The sequence below is a fragment of the Lampetra planeri genome, chromosome 27 (genome assembly GCF_965212315.1).
Source record: "Lampetra planeri chromosome 27, kcLamPlan1.2.h2, whole genome shotgun sequence".
Classification (NCBI taxonomy): Eukaryota; Metazoa; Chordata; class Hyperoartia; order Petromyzontiformes; family Petromyzontidae; genus Lampetra; species Lampetra planeri.
The window spans coordinates 6,231,987-6,256,178 of record NC_136133.1 but is presented as its reverse complement, the minus strand read 5'-3'; the positions used below and the strand labels follow the sequence as shown (position 1 = coordinate 6,256,178).

At 48.2% G+C, this 24,192-nt stretch overlaps 1 protein-coding gene across 1 annotated transcript in view; it reads left to right on the top strand.

Annotated features, from left to right (window-relative positions):
- The window catches only part of LOC144728076 (low-density lipoprotein receptor-related protein 6-like), a 91,140-nt gene that overhangs the window by 11,667 nt on the left and 55,281 nt on the right, over positions 1 to 24,192 (top strand). The window contains exon 2 of the mRNA XM_078607365.1: positions 21,066 to 21,304. Coding sequence (XP_078463491.1) covers positions 21,066 to 21,304 — 239 coding nt within the window. The remainder of the gene's footprint in view (positions 1 to 21,065; positions 21,305 to 24,192) is intronic.

Below are 24,192 nucleotides of genomic sequence, written 5' to 3'. Positions count from 1 at the left end.
CTCCCCCGGCCCCCCCAAACTGTCAAAAAAACGTAATTGATGGGAGGGTTTTGAGTTTGCGACTGGAATCGAGTAAAATTTTGATTTAAAGCTTTCGTGACTGCAGGGATTCGTATTCTTGGTTCTTTCGGTAAAGTCACGTAGAAGGGATATAATAAAATAATAATTCTAGATTTGAAGCTTTCGTGACTGCAAGTATTCATATTCTTAGGTTTTTTCGGTAAAGTCACGTAGGTAAAAAATCTAAATTAATAAAAGTAAAATAAAAATAAAATAAAAATCACGACGTTTCGGAGGCAACACAAGCTTCCGTCTTCAGGTGGAACCATCACAGCACGATTGCTGTAATCACCTGAAGACGGAAGCTTGTGTTGCCTCCGAAACGTCGTGATTTTAATTTTATTTTAATTTTACTTTTATTAATTTAGATTTTTTACCTACGTGACTTTACCGAAAAAACCTAAGAATATAAAATAATGCTGTTTTATATTTTTATTACTTTATTATTTCCCTTCTATGTGACTTTACCGAAAGAACCAAGAAGATGTAATCGAGTAGTTCCATTGTCTGTGAGAGGAGTAGCCAGCCAGCCGATGGCAAGCGGGCTTAGCGGAGGGGAGTGAGAACGTTTCTAAAAGTAGAAACTGAATGTGCTGAGCATTGTTCGAAGGAAGGTGCGCACCCCAAGTTCGAAACAATTGTGGGTTTTTTTCCTCTTGCTTATCGACAAGGTGAGATTGAAACATCGTTTTACGAGATATCTGAACTAGATTCTTAGGTTATTTCACGATGCTCACGCATTTCGTCTTAATTTGACCTCGTCATAATGTGACCGGGGCAATGTTCTCTCCGATAAAAAGGTTGTCGTGCAGACGATGTCTCACTTGCAAGGAAAGATGGATAAACATTGAAGACAATGGGCCATTGTGGAATATTTTAACAATTTAGTCGTCACTGCTTAATTATTGCATTTGAAATGTGATCTGGAACACGGCACATATTCCAGTTTCTAACATCCACAATATTGCATGTTTTAATAATCATCAGCCACGATCTATCAACTGCTGGATTAAGGCCACATCGAGCTGTCTCCGTCCCTCACTGTCTCGCAACGCATCAATCCACACAGTGCCTTACATCAACTATAATTCAATGCCCCTGCATCAATCTTCATTTGAAGCTTTCGTGACTGCAGGAATCCCTACTCTTTGGTTCTTTCGGTAAAGTCACGTAGGTAGAAAATAAAAATAAAATAAATCACGACGTTTCGGGCACAAAACAGGCGTCCCACCTGATGACGGATGCTTGTGTTGCGCCCGAAACGTCGTGATTTATTTTAATTTTATTTTCTACATCCTCGGTGGATGTCCTCACAGACATCTTGTTCCCTCCTTTTGTCATCGTTGGTGTGTGTCCCCCCCCCCCACCCACAAAAGCTGTGGCCGAGTGTGAATTGCACACGGCGGTGGGAAACTTGGGATCTCGGCCGTTGTGGCTTATGCCTCGTTTCCGCGGCCAGCGTGAAGGACAAGGAGCTTATGCCAGGCCAAGCTTTTAACCCTTTCTCATTTGGAGATGACTGCAAGTTGCAGGGCGCGGGTCTCCCGTTCACCGCCGAATCTCGTGAACGCTCGACTGGTTCAGCGTTCATTTGATTTCGGAGAGTCGTAGTCGCGCCGTCGATTTGAAAGACGTTGCTTCTCGGCGCGGAGAACCGTGGCGACGTGACCGCCGCACTCTTCGACAGCTAGCGCCAAACTGCCGCACGCCCTCCCGCGTGGCCTTACGTTATAAAGCTGTTTTATTTTAGGCTTTCTTCCGGTTCCGTTTCGATGACGTACACGGACGTACACGCCATCGCAACGGCAAAATAATTAAAGAGAAATAATACAATAATAAAAATAAAACATTATAAAATAATTCTCACGACAGACCTGGTCTTCACCTGAGGACGGCTGCTTGCGTTGTGGCCGAAACGTCGTGAGAATTATTTTATTGTGTTTTATTTTTATTATTTTATTATTTCCCTTCTACGTGACTTTACCGAAATAACCAAGAAGATGAATCCCTGCAGTCACGAAAGCTTTAAATCGAAAAATAATTAGAGTCCACGTTCCCACAGCAAAACCCTAACAGTGGATTTTCAGATCCCCCGAAAAACTTTAGAGCCCGCTTCTCTACTTGTTGATCCGAACTGGTCGGCGATTAAATAAGATACGTGCCGCTCACCTTTATTTCAGCTTGCCAGACGTGTTGGTGTATTATTTTTTTTACAGTTTTTATGTCAACTCAACTCGAGCCCGGTAACGAGCATCCATCACAGAACAAGAAGGCGTGGAGAGGGGGAGGGGAGGTCAGAAGTTCCGTGAACAAAATCCCGAGATCTGCACGGTAGGGCTTAGAGAAGTGGGGAGGGAGGGGAGATTTGGCTCCCTGCCCCACCCAGGTTTGGGGGCCACTCGCGGAGAAGTGACGACCGTGTTTTAAATCCTCGGGACTGAAAAAGTCTTAAACTAACCATGGACTTACCGCATTCATTGTTGACGAACACCAACTTTTTCAAGGCCGCTGTCTTAACCCCCCACCCGGCTCCCCCTACCCGCCACCGGGGAGATGTGGGGGTAGGGAGGGGCGGCAGGAACGAAGCGGGAGCCGGGGCCAAGTCCCACAGAGCAGAGGTCGCAATCGGGTACCCGATACCCGTACCCTACCCGATACCCGGCTACCCGTACCCGGCTGGGTACGGGTAGCCGTTTGTGAACCTTGTTCGGCCGGGTACGGGTACGGGTAGGCCGTGAGTCACTGGTGAGTAACCGTTTGTCACTCATTTCGGGTAGGGTACGGGTACGGGTAGGGAACGGGTACCCGTGCCTGGCCGGGTACGGGTACCCATTTGCGACCCTGGTGCAGCCGGGTACGGGTACGGGTAAAACCCGTTTGCGACCTCTGCCACAGAGCAGCGCGGGGACAGCTTCCCGGTGCCCCTCGAGTGTTCGCTCCTGGTCCAGCGCTAGGAGGCCATTGCTGGGTCGGCAAATCCAAAGTTTCCCCAGTGCTTTTGCACGTACCCACGTTGAACTTCTTGTCGCACCCCGCGTTGCCAGCCGTGCTAATCGGAGGTGGTCGCGGGAGATGGGTCGGGCTAGTTTCTCGCCGTGGGAATAGCCGCTCAAGTGGGCCAGTCAACAACCCAGACGCTGTTATCGTTCGCGATCTGCCCGACGAATTAGAGGATTCATTTGCTTTGGCTTTTCGCGAGGAGGCTCGCTCCTTTAATAAACTCGCGCCTGTTGCTGTTTGCGCTGGGGGCGGATGTGATGGAGTGTGCGGCGGGCTGCTGCTGCTGCTCGTGGTTTATAGCTCTGTTTTTGTTTGTTATGGCTCGCTTGTCATGGCTGCCGCAGTGAACATGCCCTCCTTCCTCCACCACCACCACCTCCTCCTCCCTTCCGCACTGACGGATGAGCGGCAGAAGCCCGCTGTTCTGGAGTTAATAGGCGCACGCAAACAAACACGCGCCGCGGGCAGAAGCCGACTAACAGATGCCCAACGTAAACATCGCGCGGGACTGCCGCTCGCGGCTTGCTGTTGCGGTTTGCGTGCTTTGTCGGATTCGTCCGCGGATTTTCAAGTCTGGCGAAGTATTGGGGAAGGACTTTTAAAAGAGAAAAATGCTATTGCCCCGCTGTTTTAGCCGCTAAAAGCGGTGCACGGTTTAGCGTTCTAAACTGGAGAGTTGATCCAAAAATGGAAGCCAGGCCGCGGTGTTGAGGTTAAGTTCGGCTAATGAGGACGCTTGTGATGGTTTCACAAAGTGCACATTTCTCTCGCCCCCCCCCGCCGCCTCCCCACATCCCTCTCACCCAGCCTGTCCGCATGACCCACAACAGCTGCACCCGCGACCAAATTTGAGTCTCGCGCACACGCACACACGCACACGCACACACACGCACACGCGCGTTTCTGAGAAAGGCTTGCGTGTGAAAGGCACTAAAAGTAACGTGTGCGCTAAACTCACGGTAACGGTTCCGATTTGAGGTGTGCGAACACCATTGGGTAAAACGCACGTGCACGTGTGTGCAACGGCAACGCTTGAACCGTGCGCTTTGCGTGTGTGCAAACTCACACCCGTGCACACTTGAGATGTTGGCTCGCATGTACGCAATTCATTATTTGGCTTGTAAACTCCGACAGTACAATTGTCCGCTCGCACACGCACAGAGATCACTTGTACATACTCTTGGTTTTTTCGGTAAAGTCACGTAGGTAAAAAAATGAAATAAAAAATGAATAAAATAAAATAATAAAAATCACGACGTTTCAGAGGCAACACAAGTCTCCGTCATCAGGTGGGACCGTCACAGCCAGATTTCAATTGATACAGCAAATCTGGCTGTGACGGTCCCACCTGATGACGGAGACTTGTGTTGCCTTCGAAACGTCGTGATTTTTTTATTTTACCTACGTGACTTTACCGAAAAACCTAAGAGTATGAATCCTTGCAGTCACGAAAGCTTCAAATCTAGAATCACTTGTACAGCCACTTGCACACCTAAATTGGGCAGCGTTCGCGGTTTGAATCCGGCGGCCTGCTTTGGTTATTGCTTGCGGGTGCTGTGACCCATAATGATACGCGCCGTGTAATAACACACAGCAGTGGATAGAAGTAACTGAGAGGGCGATATTCTTAGGTTTTTTCGGTGAAGTCACGTGGGTAAAACATTAAAATTAATAAAATAAAATAAAACTCACGACGTTTCGGAGGCAACACAAGCCTCCGTCTTCAGGTGGAACCGTCACAGCCACGACAGCTGTATCAAGTAAACGTCGTGAGTTTTATTTTATTTTACTTTTATTAATTTTTATGTTTTACCCACGTGACTTTACCGAAAAAACCTACGAATATGAATCCTTGCAGTCACGAAAGCTTCAAATCTAGAATGAGAGGGCGATATCGGAGCAGTGAGCTGGCGCTCGACTGAGATTCTGATTTCAAACCCGGGCCGGCGTCCCATCGTTGCTTCCAGGTTGCCGAGTGTAATGGGAGATGCACAATTTCCGTCTCGTGTTAACAACGAGAGAGATCTCTGTGCGAATGAGCGACCCTCGCGCGCTTTTTATCTTCTGGAGAAGTTCCCCGCAGTGTATTCCGCGCCGACTGGGGAGCTGCAGGAGGATCATCTCTTCGTCTCGCGAGTAAACTTTCATTTTCAACACTCGCCACGAAAAAATGACAGCCCGCAGCGCCTAACCCCGGCAGTGTATTGCTCACCTTCAGACCAGTGCTATCCATCATGTCAACTGAACCCCAGGCATAGCCCCGGACCGTCACTCTTCCACGCGTGATGACGGTCACGAAGCAGTCCTTTTAACGAGCCGCATGCGCTTCCTGAGCCCCGGGCCGGTGACCCCCTGTCCCAGTCTTCGCGTTAGTCTCTAAGCCTGCACTCGCACTTGTTAACCTGGGGGTGCGAGATGCCCTTTCTGGGGGTGCGAGACATGGACAGATTTTATTAGACGGTAAATCATCGAAAACACAAATGAAGCACGGGCAACGTTAAGTACAACTACTTTGTTTTGTCAAACCCCTACGTATTTATTGACATTCTACATTTTTGTAACGATTGAGAACCATACCCAAACCTAACTCTGGGCCCACGAGCAAACTCTCCTGGGCCCACGCCAAACTCTTAATTATGTTTTTCAAACCCAAGGCAAACGAGCGCCTCTCTTCGTGGCATTGATTCGTTGCGCATGCCGGGTACGGGTACCAAGTTTGCGACCCTGGTGCGGCCAGGTACGGGTAGGCCGTGAGTCACTGGTGAGTAACCATTTGTCACTCATTTCGCGTAGGGTACGGGTAGGGAACGGGTACCCGTACCCGGCCGGGTATGGGTACGGGTACCCATTTGCGACCCTGGTGCGGCCGGGTACGGGTACGGGTAGGCCGTGAGTCACTGGTGAGTAACCGCTTGTCACTCATTTCGGGTAGGGTACGGGTAGGGAACGGGTACCCGTACCCGGCCGGTTATGGGTACGGGTACCCATTTGCGACCCTGGTGCGGCCGGGTACAGGTACAGGTAAGGAATCAAAACCCGTTTGCGACTTCTGGCGCTTGTAGAGGGGAGGCGGCCGTGCGGGGGGGGGGGGGCGCACGTACTTTTTTGTTGGCCACAAGCATCGCGTCGTGGCGTTTTCTGCGGCGCCGTTAAGCGCAAGCCGGGGGGGGTATCGTCACGGTATCGTCACGGTATCGTCACGGTATCGTCACGGTATCGTCACGGAATCGTATCTCGCCCGTTGGCGCTGTTGCGACACTAACCGCACGCGCGTCCTTTGCTGACCAGAAGCACGTGTCGTCGTCCGTGGTTGGTATGTTGCCGGAGCCGAACGCTTCAGTTTCGGTTTTCGTCTGTTCGTTAATCAGGGAAGCGTTTGGCCAAGACAATGTCAGAGTTGTGTTTTTTGTTTGCATTACGGCTGCAGGTATTGCGGTCTATGCAAACATGACTCCTTGTAAAAAAGGTGTCAGTTTTGTTGCCAGATAGAAGGGTAAAAAAAACAATTATCATATTTTGCTACTGGCAAATGAGGTTCCAATGGTGTAAATGCTTATCCCGAGCTCTCATACTCTGATGGTGCGTTGTCTTTGAGTTGTGCGCATTTTGGCGTCATCTGGTCCAACCCATGTGAGACTAGCCTCTAAGGAAAGCTGTCTCGGGTGTGGACCAATCAACTTCAAGGACAGTGCATACATTATCAGAGTTATGTTTTTTGTTTGCATTATGACTGCAGGTATTGTGGTCTATGCAAAAATGACTCCTTGTAAAAAAAGGTGTCAGTTTTGTTGCCAGATAGAAGGGTAAAAAAACAATTATCAAGACAATGTCTGTTTATAGAAAGGGGGGGGGGTCCCTGGGAGGTGGTGGAGGGATGAGAGAGTTCTACTTTTGATTTTGTCTTTTCAACGCTTTTATTTGACTCGTTATTTATTTACATTTTCGATAGCGGGGTGGCCGAGGTACCTCCTGTGTGCAGTGAGTTTGAAGGTCTCCGCCCGATTTACAATGATTGCACGCACAAAAAACTTCTTCTATTAAATTAGTTTCCCCCTCCCTACCAACACCACCACCACCGGCCATAATTTTGCTGAATTCCAGCTCTGAGAGTTAAACTCTCACTTTGGATGCCATGTGACAAACGCTCATCTCCCGAGTGGAGTGCAGTGTGGGAAAGTGTGACACTATTGTGTCAAGATAACAAAAATTACCCCGTAAAAACTAAGTTTTTCACTATAAATCCTTTATATGCGTGGCATCGGTTTTATTTTATCATTCATTTCTGTTCTTCTTGAGTAAGAGTTTCATTTTTATCACATTGGTATTTTAAATAAAATATGAAAAAAAAAAATCCTAAAAAGTGGAAAATTCTGGAAAAAAAATTTTCACGAAAATAAATTGTCACGCACAACGAGTCTGTGTGCAAAATGTCAGCTCGATTGGATCACGGGAAGTGGGTTAAAAAACGACCGAAAGATTTGCACGGTCGTAAGCGCGCACGCAAGCAAGCAAGCAAGTGAACTTAATATAAAGGATTTAACAAGTATAACCCGTAAAAACAAAGTTTTTCACTATAAATCCTTTATATGCGTGGCGGCTAGAGTCCTCTCGTCCTCTGGCTTGAGATGGCTGCCACCTATGGGTCAGATGATTGCATGGCAGCATTAAGAAATTGGTAATTAAATATAATACTTTTGTCCTAAAAAGTGTAAAATTTTTGAAAATTTTTCACGAACATTAATTGTCACGCACAACGAGTCTGTGTGGAAAATGTCAGCTCGATTGGATCACGGGAAGTGGGTTAAAAAACGACCGAAAGATTTGCACGGTCCTAAGCAAGCAAGCAAGTGAACTTAATATAAAGGATTTAAAAAAAGAGACCCACTTGAAAAGGTTTTCCAGAAGAAGTTGTGTTTTTAAAAAAATCTTCTCTCCAACTCCTTCCCGGTCACACGGAGTCGCACCGCTCCGTGAGGTTTCCAAATTCGTTGCGAGTCTCGCGATACCTTGCCGATAGCGCACCGGGAATGACATTGGAGGGAAACAATCAAATGGGTCGTTTGACCTGTACTTCTCTGCTTCCACATCGACGTCACCCACCTTTAACCCAACCCCACACTTAAATTTTGATTTAAAGCTTTTGTGACTGCAGGGATTCATCTTCTTGGTTCTTTCGGTGAAGTCACGTAGAAGGGAAATAATAGAATAATAAAAATAAAACATAATAAAACACAATTCTCACGACGTTTCGGCCACAACGCAAGCAGCCGTCCTCAGGTGAAGAACAGGTCTGTCGGAAAGACAGCTTCTGAATGAACACCACCAGGCTTGGCAGCGTATATTTAAGCTGGGTTGGAGGGGGAAGGATGCCTTGACAAATGAATTTGCATATCAAGAGAAATTTAGCATATTTATGGGAAATGCCGATATGCATTTCCCATAAATATATCTGCTTTGTTGTGCGCTTCTTTGCATCGTCGGTGTGCGTGTTTCCGATCCACGTTGTCGAAGCGGGGTGGTGACGTGCACTTGTCCAAAGTGTCCATCTTCAGGCACAGTGTGCGCACGCGCGTGGGCATGTGTTTCAAATGCATCGCGCTGGCATTTTGTATCGGTTGCCATCCGCATTATTTGTCCGCGTGCGTTTGTCGCAAAATCCGAATCGGGAAGCATTTAAGTTGGAAGCAGCGGGCGGAATATGTGACCGCGTATAATTATACGTAATTATCGAGCATTTCATCGAATGCCGAGACGACAAGAACGCACTATTATTTACCTCGAAGTCGCCTCCAGTGCGGAGGTATACTGTTAACCGTTATTAAATTGTGGTTACTTTTAATCGCAAGCTGATGTTGTGTTGCCATTATTATATGAAGACAAAAGAGGGGTCCCCCTGTTAGTCTGCACGTAGACTGTCGGCGAGAACCTATTAATGTCGTCGCTGTGCACGAGGGGGTGGCATGTCCCCAGCACTACGCCCAGGCCTCCTTTGTCTCCCCATTGCGGATGCTCACTCACCGCACCGCCGCGCCCATCAAAGGCCTCGGTTGACCAAGTGGAGGCTTGGAACGGGTTCGAGTACACGGTTGGAAATCGTAACTCGGCACGTGCGTACGCCGCACACGCTTGCCGCTAGCCTTCCGGTCTTGACTGTGAATCACAACATCGTCTCGAGTTACCGCAACTTTGGGCCTATGCCCTTGCCAATTTTGAGACCTTGCTAAAAAAAGTGACTTGGGGCATTCTCATGCCGGCGATCAATCGGTGCCCATCAAGTTAGCAGCTTTTTTTTCTTCACATCCCTTGAAATCGTTCAACTAAAACCACAGCCACGGGCGTGACCTCGGTGACAGAAGCTCGCTTGTAGGTAATTTCAAATCCCTGTGGCAGCACTACTAAGTTTTTCGATTTTCGAACCCGGGCCGGTGTCCCGTTGTGCTGCCTGGTTGGCAAGTGTAATGGGATGATGGTTTCGTCGAGCTCTGGGTACATTTAGTTTTTAAATCCTTTATATTAAGTTCACTTGCTTGCTTGCGCGCTTACGACCGTGCAAATCTTTCGGTCGTTTTTTAACCCACTTCCCGTGATCCAATCGAGCTGACATTTTGCACAAAGACTCGTTGTGCGTGACAATTTCTGTTCGTGAAAATTTTTTTCCAACATTTTACACTTTTCAGGCAATTTATTTCTTTAATTACCAATTGTTTAATGGTGGCAGGCAATCATCTGACCCATAAGTGGCAGCCATCTCAAGCCAGAGGACGAGAGGACTCTAGCCGCCCGTTTCAAAGACCAATTTGGGCTGGGTTGTAGCCCATTGAACACGCATATAAAGGATTTATAGTGAAAAACTTTGTTTTTACGGGTTAATTGTTTTGACATCGAGGGGGGGAAGAAAAAAAGTGCTCCTCCCGGCGGGCAGGAGTTCACCTCGTGTTGACACGAGAAGGCCCCGTTGAGATGTGGTTCACCACGTTCGTAGCGCAGCGTGCCGTGCTAAGCAGATCTGCCGCCCGTTCGCCACTTTTAGCGATTGTGACCGTTGGTATTTGGGATGCTTCAATGAAATTCTTCAGATTCAAAGTGATTTGTCAAACAAAGATGCAGATTCCCCCCTTGTGTAGCCTTGACGGACAGTAGGGGCGAATGCTGTTAGTGAGCACCTATGAAGGCTGGCACGGCACAAGAGGGGGGTCTGTGGCCAGCACCATGCCCGACCGCCTTTGTCTCCCTAGTGATGATGTTTGTATATCACATCAGGTACTAAGGGAGTCTTAGAACCGGTTCAGATAATCGTCACATTGTTGTTGGCCGTGAGCGGGAATCGAAGTCGTGTTGCCGGGTTCGTAGCGCTAACTGCAACGCCACTGCTCTAACACACACACGCGCACAAACCGCGTGCCCCTGTCCGGCAACTTTGAGCCACCAAAATCCGGCCACCCGAGCATACCGAGGGCAAATCTGCGTTCAATGGGCGAGAGGGCAGTCAGTAGTCGGCCGCCCCGTTTGTGGAATGTCTTGCCCCGGTCCGAAAGGGACGCTCCGTCAGCCGAGGTATTTTAGGACGACTCAGAAAACCACGTTTATTTTCTCTTGCGTATCCCCGTCTGTGTAAGGGGGGGGGGTGTTTTCTTCTTGGTTTTAACTTTAAGGGTTTTTACTGACTGGGAGTGTGTTGGAAAGTGGTGTGTGGCCTTGTATGAATGGCACTATGCACAACGCAGGTTTACTTGCTTACTAACAGACCTTTACATCTACCTAATAGTATTTTATTACATTTTTAGTATGCTTAAGGTGACTTTAAAATACAGCATATGAAAACTAAAATGTAAATTTGTCCTCTGCACAAAAATATACTCCTCCATTCAATTGTAATAATAATTTAAGTAGATAAAGCGCCCTCAATCAATCGTTCTCATGGCGATTGTGACAGTACGTTCGACCAATTGGTTGTATTTAAATCACGTGCAGTGCAAGTTCGGAGTGTTTACAAGGTTGTGCCGAGAATGATGAAATCTTGCAGGAAGAAATCAGATTAGTTTTGACGAAAATGCGTGCAGGTTTTTCGAGCGGTTATTGTTATCTCTTTGGACAACAGTTCTATTCAGAAGAATAGGGTCAGGTGACTGAGATGGAATGCACCTTCAAGAAGGGTCTAACGTGTGTGGTTACGCCTATGGCCAATGCACAGAGAGTGTTCCCCGTCTCGTCACATCTCAGAAGCTAAGCAGCTTTGAGCCTGGATAGTGCTTGGATGGGGTCTGCTACGCACAAACAGGTTGTGTTGCAGGGCTTGCAGGGGCTATCTGGTGATCAGCAGAGCGCAGTGTATGGCACATCCATTGCTGCCCTGTATGTTTATACTTCCAGGCACAGGCTGTTCTCCGATAACGCGTGTTATTGTGGTTTTCATGACGCGAATTGTATAGAACGGGATGATGAATGTTTTAGGGAGCACATTTTTTATTACGCGGAAAGAGAATTGGATATAACGCGATCGAGCGAACGGAGCTACGTCGCGCGAGGGGGGATTGGTTGAACGGCTGCCTCGGCGTAGCGTCATCGCACACGGCATTGGGATGCTGCTGGATGCTTCTAGACGCTACCCACGCGCCTCAGCTGTTGTTCGGCCTGCGTACGGACTGTGCTTTACCCTATAGTATATATTATTTATTATCGTAACGCGATTTTTCCATAACACGGTGTTCTTCAGGGACGCAACTACCGCCGCGTTATGGGAATAACAGACTGCGTATATCCCGCCCATACCCCCCCCCCTTCTTTTGCCAACCCGCACTGACAAATTTGGTGAAGTATGGTCGCAGTAACCCGCATATGGCATGCACTGGGCTTGGGGATGCCGCTCGCCCAGTCGTGGATTGACAGCCAGGGCTCTACGTGCACGGCCGTTGGGAAATGGGAGGAAAATGATGTCAAGGGGAACGGAGAAACGGGACTCAAAGGGTCGGGAGAGACGAGGGAGAGGTGTCCGCATGAGGGCCTCGACGCGTCTGCACGACTCGCGGCGATTCCTGTGAAAGCCGGGGGTCGGCGGCGGGGAGAGAAAGGATTCCACGAGGCTTGAGCTGAAGTACATCTACAGGCGGACGCACGAAGGCACGGGTTGAAGCTTGACGCAGCGGCGGCCGAAAACATTTAATTTCATCGACTTGGCGACCTGCCCCATTTGTTGGTATTGGTGACATCGTAACGGACTGTTTCGTTACAAATATAAGGTGGATGAATATTCACTGTCGCAGGCTCTGATTTGGTAACACTTTCTTGCTTCTGTTATTCTTGGAGAAGTGTGTTTTGCGCGCCACTCTCGACTTAACATTTCAGGACGGATGCAAAAGATTGCGATGTAAATGTACGGGTCTCGAGTGTTAGTCATGGAGATTGGTGGTTCCCAACCTTGTCGAAGTGCGCACCACCACATGCTACTACCGGGACTCCTCTACTCACGAACGAGTTTGGTTCCAGGGTCTGTTCGTATGTCGATTTGTTGGTAAGTCCAACTTTACTCTCGTCAAATCCAAACTCGTTAGACGGCGTCTACACGAAATACAGGGAATGGCTTTAAAAGTTGTTTAGTCTCCTGTAGATGTAGATGCCACTGATTCTTCACGTTCTGTAGATGTAGATGCCACTGGTTCTTCACGTTCTGCAGATGTAGATGCCACTGGTTATTCACGTTCTGTAGATGTAGATGCCACTGGTTCTTCACGTTCTGCAGATGTAGATGCCACCTAGTTCTTCACGTTCTGTAGATGTAGATGCCACTGGTTCTTCACGTTCTGCAGATGTAGATGCCACTGGTTCTTCACGTTCTGCAGATGTAGATGCCACCTAGTTCTTCACGTTCTGTAGATGTAGATGCCACTGGTTCTTCACGTCTACAGATGTAGATGCCACCTGGTTCTGCAGATGTAGATGCCACTGGTTCTTCACGTTCTGCAGATGTAGATGCCACTGGTTATTCACGTTCTGCAGATGTAGATGCCACTGATTCTTCACTTTCTGCAGATGTAAATGCCACTGGTTCTTCACGTTCTGAAGATGTAAACGCCACTGGTTCTTCACGTTCTGCAGATGTAAATGCCACTGGTTCTTCACGTTCTGCAGATGTAAATGCCACTGGTTCTTCACGTTCTGCAGATGTAAATGCCACTGGTTCTTCACGTTCTGCAGATGTAAATGCCACTGGTTCTTCACGTTCTGCAGATGTAAATGCCACTGGTTCTTCACGTTCAGCAGATGTAGATGCCACTGGTTCTTCGCGTTCTGTAGATGTAGATGCCACTGGTTCTTCACGTTCTGCAGATGTAGATGCCACTGGTTCTTCACGTTCTGCAGATGTAGATGCCACTGGTTCTTCACGTTCTGCAGATGTAGATGCCACCTAGTTCTTCACGTTCTGTAGATGTAGATGCCACTGGTTCTTCACGTCTACAGATGTAGATGCCACCTGGTTCTGCAGATGTAGATGCCACTGGTTCTTCACGTTCTGCAGATGTAGATGCCACTGATTCTTCACTTTCTGCAGATGTAAATGCCACTGGTTCTTCACGTTCTGCAGATGTAAACGCCACTGGTTCTTCACGTTCTGCAGATGTAAATGCCACTGGTTCTTCACGTTCTGCAGATGTAAATGCCACTGGTTCTTCACGTTCTGCAGATGTAAATGCCACTGGTTCTTCACGTTCTGCAGATGTAAATGCCACTGGTTCTTCACGTTCTGCAGATGTAAATGCCACTGGTTCTTCACGTTCTGCAGATGTAGATGCCACTGGTTCTTTGCATTCTGTAGATGTAGATGCCACTGGTTCTTCACGTTCTGCAGATGTAGATGCCACTGGTTCTTCACGTTCTGCAGATGTAAATGCCACTGGTTCTTCGCGTTCTGCAGATGTAGATTCCACTGGTTCTTCATGTTCTGTAGATGTAGATGCCACTGGTTCTTCACGTTCTGCAGATGTAGATGCCACTGGTTCTTCACGTTCTGCAGATGTAGATGCCACTGGTTCTTCACGTTCTGTAGATGCCACTGGTTCTTCACGTTCTGTAGATGCCACTGGTTCTTCACGTTCTGCAGATGTAGATGCCACTGGTTCTTCACGTTCTGCAGATGTAGATGCCACTGGTTCTTCACGTTCTGCAGATGTAGATGCCACTGGTTCTTCACGTTCTGCAGATGTAGATGCCACTGGTTCTTCACGTTCTGCAGATGTGGATGCCACTGGTTCTGCAGATGTAGATGCCACCGCCGCCATGTATTGCGTGGCGGTTGAACTTGCGGCTCTCGGTCCGAACGGGTGACTGGACGTGCAGACAGGTTTGTTCGTATCTCTGAAAGTTGGTTAGTTGAATGTTCGTAAGTATAGGAGTCCCTCTTCTTGGTTTTTTCGGTACAGTCACGTAGAAGGGAAGTAATAAAATAATAAAAATAAAACATAATAAAATAATTCTCACGACGTTTCGGCCACAACGCAAGCAGCCGTCCTCAGGTGAAGAACATGTCTGTCAGACTCTGTCTTGTCGACAGACATGTTCTTCACCTGAGGACGGCTGCTTGCGTTGTGGCCGAAACGTCGTGAGAATTATTTTATGTTTTATTTTTATTATTTTATTACTTCCCTTCTACGTGACTTTACCGAAAGAACCCAGAAGATGAATCCCTGCAGTCACGAAAGCTTTAAATCGAAATATAGGAGTCTCTGTACGAGTTATTTGAAATTGTACATTTCCTCAGTGAGGATGTTATTATTTATCCTTTCCGCGGGCCCACCCCCCCCAGTCGTAGCTTCGCAAGACCGCCAGGTGTCCGCGGAACCAAGGTTGGGAACCTTTGATGTACATTTATTAAATATTAAAACAAGGACCACTCTGTTTTTGCAGTGATTTGTAACGGAGCCGATAGGATACATATTACAACGGCTGGAAATATCGTGTCCTTTCGTCTCGGCATGTATTCACAAGGACTCCAAAACCCTTAAGGCCAGCCCCCGTACGAAACTCCGCACACGGATTGTTTGAAGCTCAGAGTTGTGCAAGTTTTAGGGGGGGGGGGGAGGAGAATGGGCAACAACTTATTTTTACAAAAGGTTTTTTTATTTTCATAATAATGATTGGCATTTATTTGTAAGGCGCCATCCGCTAATGTCTCAAGGCGCCTTGTTAGGATAACGAAAGGGGTCAAGAGAGACAAAGCTAAATAAACTAAACTGACTTAAGAACACATCGGTTTTAATTCGTAGGCTTTCGTTAGATCGCCCGATCTAACCCAACAAAAAAACTTCTACTACGGTTAAGAAAGATGTGGTTTTAAGACGAGACTTATAAGTGTCCGAATTACCGGATGAACGGATTTCCAACGGTAGCGAAATTCCACAAACGGTGGCGCGGACACGGAATGCAGCCGGGATCGAGGCACGCACAGAAGGCCAGAGTCTGCAGATCTTAACGACCTTTGAGGGGTTGGTACGGATTAATTGACTCGCGAATGTTTTCAAAGTAACATTGTGTTGTTAATCAGGACTGTTCGGACACGTATCTGTGGGTGTAAATTTAACGCGTAGGCTTTCGCGACCAATATCCATAATAGAGGTTTTTTTTGTGTTAGATGGCGTAAATATAAAGAGTAAACCCACAACTTTTATTTAGTTACAATTACTGGCGAAACGTCTTACTCAAATCGTGGAAATGTTGTGGGTTTACTCTCCTACACGCAACCGGTGTCCTGAAGTAGTAAACCACTTGGCACGTTCTGTTTACGTGACAAAGCCTTGCTAGTTGGCTGTGTCGGATGGTGGCGGGTTTAACGACACATTTATATATGTACACGATCTAACCCAAGACAACCTCAGTTATGTGGGTGTTAAGTTAGTCTGCCTGTGTATTGTGCTGATTTGCGTTTCTGGGCGCAGATTTCTTTGCGGGGTTAAAAAATCCCCTAGCAAATGGGAGGCTCCCTTAATAGACTGGCCTGCCGCCTTTTTTTGTTTACCCAGTGACGATTTATGTTTTTGAAGAGTGGCTCGTGCTGAAAGAGCAGACCCATTTGTCGAACATTCCGAAACATGTTTCCAAGCCGCAGAAGTCACCAGAACGTTTCGTAATGTGGAAAACTTTAACGTTGGAATGGATCATGTTTGAAAAAATGTCGTAAAAATTGCCGTGCAATCTCTTGCAATAAGATGAGTTTAACTACGCTTTAAATTTGGCCTTCATTGGAACATTTATTTACATAGGCCGATAAGTGCCAGCGAATACACTCTAATGTAAATTGTGTAAATTACACTTAGTTTAGTATTCCCACCACCTCGCATAATTTCACTTTACAATTGTACAAGAGAGGCGTTGCGGTATTTGCACTACAGCTCTGGCCATCCGTAGCGGGTCATCATGATTCTCATATTGATTATCTCATCTTCTTGGTTCTTTCGGTAAAGTCACGTAGAAGGGAAGTAATACAATAATAAAAATAAAACATAATAAAATAATTGTCACGACGTTTCGGCCACAACGCAAGCAGCCGTCCTCAGGTGAAAACCAGGTCTGTCGGGGAGACAGCGTCTGAATGAAACAGCACACGAGTTTGGAGCATATATATAAGCTGGGTTGGAAGGGGGGGAAAGGGCGCTTCGAAAAAATAATTTTTTATTATGTTTTATTTTTATTATTTTATTACTTCCCTTCTACGTGACTTTACCGAAAGAACCAAGAAGATGAATCCCTGCAGTCACGAAAGCTTTACATCGAAAAATTGATTATCTCATGTAAATAACCATCGTCACGATCCATGGGCAGATAGCCCGAAGTTGTCCGCTGCACATTTCCACATTTGTTTCCACTTTCCTCTCTGTCTTCTAGTGCCAATACACTCGAGTAGTGGTTCACATCTTTCTGGCACTGATCTCTTATCTCGTCGTCATCATCATCAAGCCATTCTCTTTAACACGCAGAGCCTCACCATTCTGGCGAATTGCCCGATGATGCTGGATGCAATTACCAGCGAAACGTCGTACTCAAAAAAAATTGTAAATGTTGTGGTTTCACGCTTCAACACACCGGTGGGCTAAAGCAGTGACACTTTTTTTACTGATTGGCCGTGTCGGGTGGTGGAGGGTTACAACACATTTGTATATAACGCGATCTAAACCCAAAAACGTTGATTATGAAGCCATTCTCTGTTAGGTCTTCCTCTCTTTCCGATTCCTTCCTTTTATTTCCGAACAACAACACTTTTTTTTTCCTGTTGTTGTTCATCCTATATTTAGTCCCAGTTTTCCTTCGTCAGCACTGCCTGCATCATCAGGTCTTCTTCTATGTGCAACATTTAAATATAATATGTCGGTATAAAGTTTTTTTTTGCTATCAGGAAGTCAACCCAATTGGTTATTGGCCGTTGTTCAGGTTAACCAAAGTCCACCATCATTGCTTTTAACGGCTTGGCTGCAAAGCGCAATGTTTATATTTTAACTGGATCGGAGCAGTAACCGCATCAACTTTTTTGGGCGGATTTTCGTTGGGTTTTGGTCAACTCTGCTTGGCCATATAAGAGGCTTACCCATGAGCAAACCAGGTAAAAATTGATGGCGTGATTATCCAACGTGTCTCACGGCGTCACACTCCACGAAGGCCTCAACCGTATTTGACCGTGACAATCGAAACTTTATTCCACGTGACGTAATCACGTTTGCAATTACCCTGTTATCTTTCAACATAATTACATTCGAGGCCTAGTGGCCCCCTCGGGCCAGGCCTGCCTCACCTGGTTTCCCTGCCTGGATTCCCGTGCCTTTGCAAGCAAGGGAATCCCGGGAGAAGCCTGGGTGGGCCCACGTCACTGATTGTCATCATCAGCCAGGGTCTCTCTCCGCTGTTGGAAGGATATCAGTAAATACTGATTTGTTCTTGTTGCCCGATCCACCGCGTGTTCCTCTTTCTCTCTCTGGCCGTGTAATTCCTTGCATGCATCTCGCCGTACTTGTGATCACCTCCCTCGATCCACGGCTACCTGAAGATCAAAATGATGTCGTTAAGCCCTCGTACGTTCTACAATCCATGTGCTCCGCTTTCCATCTCTCGGTGCAATTCAAATTGTTCATCTCTCCATGCCTCTTTGAACAGTCTCCGTTATCTGCGCGCTTACCGTTCTACTTCCTCGATGTCCATGTTTCTGATCCATGTCATTGCAGGTAATATTCATTCATGAGTGAACAAAAACACACGTGAGTGTTGGATGTACTCAAAAAAACTAACGTTTCATCCTTGCTGGGATTGTAATGGACATTCAGCCATGTACACGAGTCAAACCATTGACTGGTTCCATGATTAAAACTGTATATAATCAGGTTTAACTTATACCAAAAATGTATGATTAGTATTTTGAATGTGAGGTTGCCCAATGTTTGAAACTGGCCTCATCATTATTCAAGATTTCACATCCTTCACAATCGTATACGCTCATTCGTGCCTCTGCCAAACATTGAATGCACAGCTGCTGCAGAAATCTCACGGAACCAAACAGCCATAACCTGGCATTCTAACGATGACGGGAAATTTATAAACTCGACTCCCAAGCAGTTTGCGATTTGTAGAAAAAAAACCCGTTACGGTGTTGCTTCCCCGCCCGCCCGCCCGCCGGTGCGAAGAAAGACAACATTGTTGGGCGCCTTGCGGCACAGTACCCGCGTAGGTGCGAGCGCGCCGATGCGTTCTTGCGGTGCTCGCTAAAAGGCGCAGGTCTTGGCAGCCCGCGGGCTCGCACAAAGCCCTGGGGCTGTGGGAGGCTTTGGCCTGCGATTGCAACGGTCTGATGCGCCTCAATGGCAGCGTGACGTTGTGCGCGCCGCCGCTCTGCTGACCGGTGGGGGGGGGGGGGGTGCTGGCCCCGGTAGGTCGGGGAAGTGCACCGGGGCAGACGCAGCCGTGAGGCCCTCTGGGTGGATCTTTGTGTCCTCGTGAGCCGCGCGCGTGTTTGTGTGTCGGTGTGTGTCGTTCGGCCGGATAGAGGGGGCTAAACGGGCGCGGCACGGGCTAGAGAAGAGTGATGGAGTGATGTGGTACAGGAGGACGTGGAGCTGAGTGGACTTGCCGATGACTGGTACCAGCGGTGTCAAGATCGGCCTCTGTGGAGGAGGCTCGTGAAGGACGCTACTGGGCAGTTGGAGGCAGTCGCCCTCCAACAAGAACGGAGGGCGGAGGAGCGACGCTCACAACATCGAGCGGAGCGCCGGGTGGCTAAAGCACAGCAAGTTGGCACAGTAGGGGGCACAGGTGGTGCATCGGCCAGTCATCTCAGTGGGTCAACCCATGGCACCACCTGGGTCTGCCCTGTGACCTGCCAACGGGCGTTCGACACTTCACGTGGCCTCAACGTGCACACAGCCTGGCACAAGCGCCGTGGTGACGTCACCGACACTTAGTGGCGAATGGCGGTGGTTGTTGTTGTTGTGTGCGTGGTGGGGAGCATTAGTTTCGCAGTTAGCACGCTGCGCTACGAACCCGGTGACCCAAATTCGATTCCCGCTCACAGCCAACACCGGTGACGATTATCTGAACCGCTGCTGGACCTCCCTGAGGTTGACTAGGCCTCAAATGAGTACCTGGTGCGGTGTGTAAACATCGCCACTAGGGAGACACAGGCGGACGGGCGTGGTGCTGGCCACCCACCCCCCTCGTGTGCTGTGCCGGCCTTCATAGGTGCTACTCGCTAACAGCACTTGCCCCTACAGTCTGTCAAGGCTACACGGGGGATCTTTGTCTTTGGTTGCCGAGGCATGTCTTTAGATGTGGGACACTTTGGAACTCCCGACCCCTCGCTCCTTGATTTTGATGAATTGTCACAGGTCGGGGTTATGATTGGATTTTAATTTTTTAGATTAGTAATGGGACGAATCCATCCTGGGTCACGTTGATTCAAACCTGAATTTCAGCTGAATCTGACGGGAGTCTGAATCTTTATTTGCTTGAGTTTAGAAAAGCACAAAAATGAAATCAAATTACGAATGTTGCGATGGCACTCCCAACTGCAGCTGCATGAACCCAGCGCATTGCATGTGACGGATACAATGTGCCCCGGAATGTTCAAGCATGCGAATGGAACCTATACTTCAGTGTATTTGATGTACATAATAAAGATTTGAAGTTTTCGTGACTGCAAGGATCCATACTGTTTGGTTCTTTCGGTAAAGTCACCTAGGTGAAAACATTATTACAATAAAATCGAAACGTGATTTAATTTATTTATTTCTAGATTTTTCTATTTCATTTGTTTTTTCACCTACGTAACTTTACCGAAAGAACCAAAGAGTATGTACATAATAAGCTGCATGAGTGCTCGGAAGCATTTAAAGTGTACATTTAAACACGGTATCCATGTATTGATACATCCCCAGCTGTGATGTGGTGGGAGCTGTTGCCGGATGTAGCCATGGTGTGCGCTGCACCATCAGCACCACGCTCCTCGCAAATTCGCTTCCGGATTCGCGTGCACAAATTTGAGTCTTGTTGAAAACCCAAAATCGAATCCGTGTTCGGAGGGGAGGTGGGGGCTGGTGGCGTGGCGGCATCCTTTGCCGTATTGTATGTTGATTACACTATCGATCCAACCGATAATGGATATCCGTTGTAATTTATATGCATACATTAACTCCCGCCACCCCCCCCCCCACATTATCCTCCGTCTATTTAAGACCGAAACAGAAGGAGGATTTCTCCACAACTCTCCGCCTCATGATGCTGGTTGTTGTAATTACTTCCGAAACGTCACGGTTCTCGAATTGTCGATGTTGTTGTGGGTTTACAGTCCAACACACACAGCTGTGCTGAACCAGTAAAGAAATTGCACGTTTTGTTGACGTGACAAAACCGTGCTAATTGGCTGTGTCGGGTGGTGGCGGGTTTCGCGACACATTTACGCGACCTAACCCAAAACACTTGGATAATTTTGTTCGCGAAAAAACCTACGCGTGAAATCCCGTTGCCCGTGCGCACAACAGCTTGGCCGCTTCTCCTCTTCGCCAACCGGCGGGACATCCGCGTGGTGGACGCGGCGTCGGCATCGTCGTCGTCGTCGCCACGGGGTGCCGGGCGAACGGCTCGGGCCAACGTCTCCGTGGTGCTGGCCGGCCTGGAGGACGCGGCAGCGCTGGACTACGTCTACGACGAGGGCACCGTCTACTGGAGCGACGTCAGCGACGAGGCCATCAAGCGCGCGCAGCTCAACCGCTCGCTCGTGGTAACGCACGCACGGGACACGCCCCTCAGGCGGGACACGCACGCACGGGACAGGTACGGGACACGCACGGGACACGCACGGGACACGCACGGGACACGCACGGGACACGCATGCACGGGATGCGTCCCTCAGGCGGGGCACGCACGGGACACGCACGGGACACGCACGGGACACGCACGGGACACGCACGGGACACGCACGGGACACGCACGCACGGGACACGCACGGGACACGCACGGGACACGCACGGGACACGCATGGGACACGCACGGGACACGCACGGGACACGCACGGGACACGCACGCACGGGACAAGTGCAGGACACGCATGCACGGGACACACTTGCTCGGGACACGGGCGGTACACGGGCGTGACACGTGTGCGCGCAGGTTGACCGATGTGTACCGCCGACATTGTACGGCGCGTCTTGTCTCGCCGCACAAAGCGCATTTAGTTGTCGCCAGTCGGTTTTCTTTCCTCTTGCGTATGACAGGGGAGGAGTTGATCTATTTGCTTGTTGTTAATGCTTTATGAGATTGAGGTTGTTTGATTTGTTACACGGATGATCCCGTTTAGCCATTTTCCTGGCTATTTTGCAAGGGAGAAGATAAACAAAGGACAAAAACACAAATATTTCAGAGAATGAGTACAACCAACAAAAAGAGGAGCAGTGCGTAACATCGTTATCATCATCATCATTATTCGTGTTTCACCACAACCTATTTGCATGCACCTGCATCAATCCTTCTCTCACCAGGGGAGTTGTCAAACGGCAGATGCGCATAACGTGAACACTCAATATGCACAAGCAGAGCTTGCCGCAGTGTCACAGTTGTACACGCGCCGCATGTGTGCCAACCATCGCGGCCACGCATTCCTGCAATTAAACACCTAGGAGCTTTCTCGTTCTTCTTGGTTCTTTCGGTAAAGTCACGTAGAATGGAAATGATAAAATAATAAAAATAAAACATAATAAAATAATTCTCACGACGTTTTCGGCCACAACGCAAGCAGCCATCCTCAGGTGAAGAACAGGTCTGTCGAGAAGACAGTCTGAATGACGCTTTGTCTCTGTCTTCTCGACAGACCTGTTCTCCACCTGATGACGGCTGCTTGCGTTGTGGCCGAAACGTCGTGAGAATTATTTTATTATGTTTTATTTTTATTATTTTATTATTTCCCTTCTACGTGACTTTACCGGAAGAACCAAGAAGATGAATCCCTGCAGTCACGAAAGCTTTAAATCTAAAGATAATTATTTTATTAAGTTTTATTTGTATTATTTTATTATTTCCCTTCTACGTGACTTTACCGGAAGAACCAAGAAGATTAATCCCTGCAGTCACGAAAGAAGCTTTAAATCTGAGCGTTCTCCTTCTTCCAATATTAGGAAGCTATTGGAGCTGCGCACTTTTAAATCATCAAAGGTGAAAACTCGTTTCTTTAGAACTGCGTGTTGTTGTGTTTAGTTTGTTCTACCGCCACGCTTCTGATCAACACATTTAGCTACGTACGGTGCGAAAGATTTTCTACATATCGATTTAAAGCTTCCGTGACTGCAGGGATTCATCTTCTTGGTTCTTTCGGTAAAGTCACGTAGAAGGGAAATAATAAAATAATAAAATAAAACATTATAAAATGCAATTCTCACGACGTTTCGGCCACAACGCAAGCAGCCGTCCTCAGGTGAAGAACAGGTCTGTCATTCAGACGCTGTCTTTCCAACATACCTGTTCTTCACCTGAGGGACATCTGCTTGCGTTGTGGCCGAAACGTCGTGAGAATTGTATTTTATTAAGTTTTATTTTATTTTTTCCCTTCTACGTGACTTTACTGAAAGAACCAAGAAGATGTTCTACGTACATACGTAGGTGTACGTATATATGTACAGCCTGTCACGCCACCAATTTATACGTGGTGTTTGTGCATATGGAATTGCAATAGTGGCAACACAATGCGTTTACATTTCAATTCCGCTACCTAAGTGTACACTTAAGAAATGTGTAAATTGATTTACGGTTGCACACACATACATGCATGCCGTTCATCTCAACTGTTCAGTTAACTTAGACCGCCCCAACATAACAACAACGGCCGGTACGACGTGACGGTGATGTCGCCGTAGCCCACGTGCCAGGCTGGGTGCGCTTTTGAGAGCTCGCGCAGTGTGGAAACGTCGCGCGCGAGCAAATCTACGGGGCAAGGCCGGCAGTTGTGTGGGTACAATCGACTCGCGCGACTGGCACATGCATCACCTGCGCCCAGCCCACTACGCCGAAACAGGAGCGCACAGAGTTCGTCTCATTCATTAACGGGGGGAGGGGGGTTGGGGGGGGGGCGCGTGTGAACGAACTCTTGACAACCGCTCACTTCACAGTTGCCCGCAGAGGCCCGGCTCCTCTCTCATCGCATGCCCCGCGCCAGCAGAGACAGCAACAGAACCATGCGTCATTGGCGCCCCCCCCTCCTCCTCCTTCCCCGCCCCCCCTTGCTCAACCGGTTTTGAAGGCGTCAGGCCGTGGCGTTCAGACAGCGCTGCCCTTCTCCACTACTCTCCGTGCCGCCCGTGTTGAACTGGTCCATGCAGAACGGTCCTCTGTGGCGGGGGGGGGGGTGGGGGGCGTTGCGTTGGTGGGGGCGGTGGCGCGCGAAACGTACCCGCGGTGCGGGCACGTTTCGCGTTACAACTGCTCAATTCATTCATTCCCAGTTTCCCGTGACAAATAGTTTCGCCTTGATTCCTCGAGGGTTTCCTTTCTGCCGTGGCTTAATGACTCAAAATCAAGTTTGTTTCGTTGATAATGTCCTTCTTTGCGCATTCGGTGCGTGTGCGTTGTCTGTCTGTGTGTGAGCGGTAGCGCGCTGCGCTACGAACCCGGCCACCCGAG